This window comes from Phyllostomus hastatus, unplaced genomic scaffold (assembly GCF_019186645.2).
Source record: "Phyllostomus hastatus isolate PE091 unplaced genomic scaffold, TTU_PhHast_1.1 phas_contig_148, whole genome shotgun sequence".
NCBI classification, from domain to species: Eukaryota; Metazoa; Chordata; class Mammalia; order Chiroptera; family Phyllostomidae; genus Phyllostomus; species Phyllostomus hastatus.
This window is the reverse complement of record NW_025333607.1, coordinates 7,241,525-7,247,239: the sequence shown is the minus strand read 5'-3', so window position 1 is coordinate 7,247,239 and position 5,715 is coordinate 7,241,525. Positions and strand designations below refer to the sequence as shown.

General features: G+C 59.6%; 1 protein-coding gene across 1 annotated transcript; it reads right to left on the bottom strand.

Moving 5' to 3' along the window:
- Positions 1–2,556: 2,556 nt before the first annotated feature.
- ACTA1 (actin alpha 1, skeletal muscle) lies at positions 2,557–5,460 on the bottom strand. Its single transcript, XM_045816942.1, has 7 exons — positions 5,303–5,460; positions 4,383–4,523; positions 3,951–4,275; positions 3,598–3,759; positions 3,297–3,488; positions 3,027–3,208; positions 2,557–2,947 (listed from the first exon to the last, which is right to left on the bottom strand). Exons 2-7 carry the CDS (start codon positions 4,509–4,511, stop codon positions 2,804–2,806), a joined length of 1,134 nt encoding a protein of 377 aa, XP_045672898.1. The 5' UTR covers positions 4,512–4,523; positions 5,303–5,460; the 3' UTR covers positions 2,557–2,803.
- Positions 5,461–5,715: the final 255 nt, after the last annotated feature.

The following is a 5,715-nucleotide window of genomic DNA, read 5'->3' as shown; positions in this document are numbered from 1 at the left end:
AGACAAGAACCACATTGTAGCTAAAAAGAAATGATAAAAGAGACAAAGTACAGTTAAAGCAAACATCCTGTGTCTAGCAGACGCTCTCCCTGGGTAGGCTAGATAAGCAGTGCTTTGTAGTTTTTAATGAGAAAATAGAAAACTAGCTAGCTAGAGCCAGGAGATTACTAGGTTAATGAACAAACATCCTGCCTTCCCGCCTTATGAAAGAACGCTTGGTTTGAAATTCTCGCGCGCGGTCTTTGTAAGCGAATTGCTAACTGCCACGTCTGCTTCTGTATAACGCTCGCTTGCCTGCCCCTATATAAGAACATAGTTGTAAGCGCTCGGCGTGGCTCTCGTTTGCAGCTCCTTGTGGGCACTGTGTCACTGGACACTTTGAGAGTTCGCCCCTGCGCAGGTTAAACTTGGCCAATAAAGTAACATCTTTGATACCCTGAAAGTCTCCGATATTCGTTCTCGAGTTTGCTGGATGCTACACTCTCACAGCTCCACACCTGATTCTATGAGGTGGCCCTTCCGTGTCCCCGAGGAATGTCAGCCCTGTGTCAGCCAACGATCTCAGCCAGGACGTTATTCCACTCCGCGCCGAGCCACCCAGGCACTGGGTGGAACATCGTTATTCCATCGTCACATCAAACCATCGTCCTCACAACTGCAAACACGCCCTGTGGCTGGAAACAGTGATTTCTCCCCTCACCCAGCACAGATACATGTGTATGTTCTAGACATGTGTTTCTAAAACAAGAATCTTTACTGCACCACACCCAGAACCCTCCTTCAGACCTAGTATATGTAATACAACTTAATAAACATCTATACAGTAAGAGAGCAAGAAAGACATCCAACACTAGTAAAACGTGTGGTGCTTGTTTCTTTTTAGAGGGGTGGCAGAAAAGGGCATTTTTATAGCTGGCCTGTTTCCAGGGAAACCACACAATTCGTAATGTTTGCACGTTTTCGGTAAAAGACTCATGTCCAAAGTGGTGTCAGGGAAATGCTGCCAGGTTATACTGAAAACTTGTGTCAGTTCTAAAATATGAATCCTTCAAAGGTTATGATCAGGGGAGAACTTGGTAATTACCTCCTGATATACTTTACTTAGGTCCTAATTAAACGATGTAGAGTTTGGGTTTAAAAATGTTTAACATGAAAGTTAGCTAACTCCTGTAATTCTGACATTTTTCCGGGCTGCTGGATTAATGAAGTATGTGGGCGGCATGCATGTGTGTTGTGTTTCTTCAAATATGCCTATGCATGTTTATTATCCACAGTAAAAACCAGATTCCTCTGAAAGAGTAAAATTTAGCACACGTTTAACCATTATCCTCCCTAGACAAAGCAACAATACGGTTTTCAGTAGACATGGTATCACATACTGTTTTGTTAAAATCTTCAACTCTGTCATGACTGGTGCCGCTCATTTGGCAGGGCGTTCTCCTGCAAAATGTAAGGTCACAGGTTCGATTCCCGGTCAGAGCACATGCCTGGGTTGTGGTTGTGTCCCTGGTCAGGTCATGCCAGAGGCAAGTGATTGATGTTTCTCTGTCACATGGATGCTTCTCTCCCTCTCTTCCCCTCTAAAAAGAAATAAATAAACTCTTAAAAAAATCCTAAATTCTACTGAGTGATCGGGTCTCTTGATATGTGGACTTGGCAGAATTCCTACCTTGGAGGCCACACGGATTTCAGGAGCTTTTCAGTAGGTCGTAAAAGGAGGGAATAAACAGGTGCCGTGGGACACATAGCATAGCTGGATTGTTCATTCTACTTACGAACTCCTTTCCGAAGGAGTGTAGTGCCTTCTTTGGGTCACAATCTATTTTACTTAAGGACCACTGCTCTCAGGAATGTTGACTGGGAAACATTAAGGTGATGGGCTCTCCCACGGAACATCAAACTGTTAATATATTTTGTGCCTTTAACACATGCGGGCGGGGGTGACTGTCACTCTCCCTTGTTTACTCTCCTTGTAGACCCCGCCCAGCTGGGCCGCCCCCAGGGTCGCCCCGCCCAGCGCCCGAGGTCCTTCGGAGGCTCTCCCGCGGCCCTCCCGCGCCACCTGCCACCTCCGAGCGCCGCGCTTCCCCAGCCCCGGACTGGGAGGCGCTTCTCTCCGCCGCCGTCACCCGGCGCGGAGCCAGAGCCTCCCCGTTGGGTAACGGAAGCGATCGTCTTCACTCCCAAATGAAAACGGGCTGGTTAAATGCAAAACGCAACCCTTTCCTTTCGGCCTGATCTCTCGAGATTCCCGCGACAGCGATTCAGTTCGGAGACGCCCGCGGTGGGCGGAGCAGAGCGCGCGGCGGCTGCGGCTCCCGGGCTCAGCACCGCGGTCAGCGCCCCGGCGCGCGACTGGAGGGAAGGACGCCGCGCGCTCCCCCGGGCCAGCCGGGCCCCCCCGCGCCTGCCAGGGTTGGGGTGGGTGGAAGCCGTGCCCACTCGAAGGTCTTGTAAGGGGCGCCACTCGGTATGGTGGAAGGCGACGCAAGAAGAGGGGGATCCCTCTTGGCCCCCCGCCGCTCCCCAGCCCGGCAAATAAACACGACGAACGACTTTACGCAGCACAACAGGATGGCTGAGTTTAATGCTTCAAGTTTTCCTTTTCCTTCCACAGGGCTTAGTTTTAAAAATAAGAAAATGAGGTAAATAAGTTAATGTATGTACACGTTAGGAACACTGTGTCGGGGCGCGGCGGCGGCGGCGGCGGCAGCGGAAGGCGCTGCGCCGGGCTCGAGGTCAGCCGCCCGCCACGCGAGATTTGTCGTCCTGAGGGGAACTGGCGCGCTGCGGGACGCGTGGTCTAGAAGCATTTGCGGTGGACGATGGACGGGCCGGCCTCGTCGTACTCCTGCTTGGTGATCCACATCTGCTGGAAGGTGGACAGCGAGGCCAGGATGGAGCCGCCGATCCACACCGAGTACTTGCGCTCAGGCGGGGCGATGATCTGCAAAGACACCGAGTCAGCGGGGGGCGGCCGGCGGCCCGGGGCCCTCCCGCGGGCAGGGGCGCGCGCGGCCGCCCACCTTGATCTTCATGGTGCTGGGGGCCAGCGCCGTGATCTCCTTCTGCATGCGGTCAGCGATACCGGGGTACATGGTGGTGCCCCCCGACATGACGTTGTTGGCGTACAGGTCCTTCCTGATGTCGATGTCACACTTCATGATGCTGTTGTAGGTGGTCTCATGGATGCCCGCCGACTCCATGCCTGGGGGCCACAGTGGGGGGCGTCAGCCGGCGAGGGGCGCGGTGGGACGCGCGCGGACCGGGGACGGGCGGGGACGGGCGGGGCTCACCGATGAAGGAGGGCTGGAAGAGCGTCTCGGGGCAGCGGAAACGCTCGTTGCCGATGGTGATGACCTGCCCGTCGGGCAGCTCGTAGCTCTTCTCCAGGGAGGAGGAGGAGGCGGCCGTCGCCATCTCGTTCTCGAAGTCCAGGGCCACGTAGCACAGCTTCTCCTTGATGTCGCGCACGATCTCGCGCTCAGCTGCGGTGGACAGGGGCCGGGGAGGAGCCTTCAGCGCGGGGCCCCGGGGCCGCGCGCCGTCCCGCCCGCCAGCCCGCCAGCCCGCCCGGGGGGCCCGGTCGCGGCCTACCTGTGGTCACAAAGGAGTAACCACGCTCGGTGAGGATCTTCATCAGGTAGTCGGTGAGGTCACGGCCCGCCAGGTCCAGGCGCATGATGGCGTGCGGCAGGGCGTAGCCCTCATAGATGGGCACGTTGTGGGTGACGCCGTCGCCGGAGTCCAGCACGATGCCTGCGTGGGACCGGGCGGGGAGTGAGCGGCCTCTCTACCCCGCGCGGGCGCAGCGAGACGGCCCTCGGGTAGGGGCGAGGCCGGCCAGACAGACGGCGGCCCGGGCGCTCCGGCTCCGGGCGCGCGCGCCCTCGGTGGGGTGGGGAGGAGCTCAGCCGCGGGCCGGGCTGCGGGACCCCGCGCGCACTCACCGGTGGTACGGCCGGAGGCGTAGAGGGACAGCACGGCCTGGATGGCCACGTACATGGCGGGCACGTTGAATGTCTCAAACATGATCTGGGTCATCTTCTCACGGTTGGCCTTGGGGTTGAGGGGGGCCTCGGTGAGCAGGGTGGGGTGCTCCTCAGGGGCCACGCGGAGCTCGTTGTAGAAGGTGTGGTGCCAGATCTTCTCCATGTCGTCCCAGTTGGTGATGATGCCGTGCTCGATGGGGTATTTCAGGGTCAGGATACCTCTCTTGCTCTGAGCCTCGTCGCCCACGTAGGAATCTTTCTGCCCCATACCCACCATGACGCCCTGCGGAGTGGAGACACAGAACACCGGTCACCTCAGCTCCGGGCAGCAGGCGGCTGGGCCAAGATGGGCGGATCCCGCCCCCACAGTCTGCGGAGGCACGGCCTGACCTGGTGGCGAGGGCGGCCCACGATGGATGGGAACACGGCCCTCGGGGCGTCGTCGCCGGCAAAGCCGGCTTTCACCAGGCCGGAGCCATTGTCGCACACAAGGGCGGTGGTCTCGTCTTCGTCGCACATGGTGTTTGGTTTCTGCAAGGACAGAAAGGCCACGGAGATGCACGGCCCGTCGGTTCAAGAGGTCCCGCCGGCTGGAGCACCCTGCGCCCGTCCTGGCGACGTACGGACACCCCAGTACCAGCCGCCCGCCTCAGGCCAGGAGCGCCCGCAAGTAACGGGTCTCTAGCTTCGCTCCAGGGGCTCAGGGCTGCTCTGTCGTGGAGGGTCGTGGAGACCACACTGAGAATTCCTCCACCGCAGGGGACCTAGGGGCAGCGTGTCCCCGGAGACCACTGTGCCTCCGCTGCAGGCTGCCTGCTGCAGGAGCCAGGCCTGGCGCCCGCCCTCTCCCGCTGCGGGGTCCTCACCTAGGGAGCAGAGCCCGCCACACGGGCTCGCTGAGGATCCTGTGGAAGGGCCTGGACTGCGCCATCCAGAAAGGGGTGGCTTCTTCCGGAGCCCCGGGGCATTCCGGACCCACAGCCCAGGCGCCCTGTCTCCTGATCGCGAGCCCAGGCAGTAAGGGACCTTACTGTCCCCTGGCTCTGGCGCTCGGTTGGGAGTAAACTGCTTTAGGGACGACTGGAAGGAAACCTTTTCTGTGCCTGGGCACTCACTAAGTGTCCGGTGGAGCAGCCTGAAAGGGCAATGAATTCGGAAGTTCCCACAGGCCGATCGTCTGGCGCCTCCTCTTTAAAGAGCTGTGGCTCTGGGGACCGAGGCGTAGGGTGCAGACGTGGGGCTGATCAAGCCAGTCGGCCGGGCCCTGTCCCTCTGTCCCTCTGTCCCCTCCCTACTCCTGTCCTTCCTACCTGGGTGGCTGACTACACCTGCTGCTCTCCGGCCCTGGTCGCCGTGGAAGGGAAGCGAGGCTTCACTGGGCGGTGTCCGCTGCGGTGGCCGACCGGACCCCGGCTCAGGTTTTATATAGCCCGCGGGCGCTCCCCCCGCGCCACCCCGCAGGAATGTCGCTCCCCTTTTCGAGCCATATTTGGGTGTTCGGCACTGGAGACCCCTCCCCCGCCCGGGTCCCCTATACTGACCAAAGAAGGAGAGGGCTGGCCCGGGCCCAGGTAACACGGGCCGGGCCGTATATGGAGTGTCTCCCCTGCCGGTCGGCCCCTCCCGACCCGCCCAGTTGCCCGCCGGAGGGGATGGGGTGGAGCGAGGGTCACTGCTGGAGCCGCTGGCTGCGCCCGTGCGCCTGCGCTCCCGGGGCTGCACC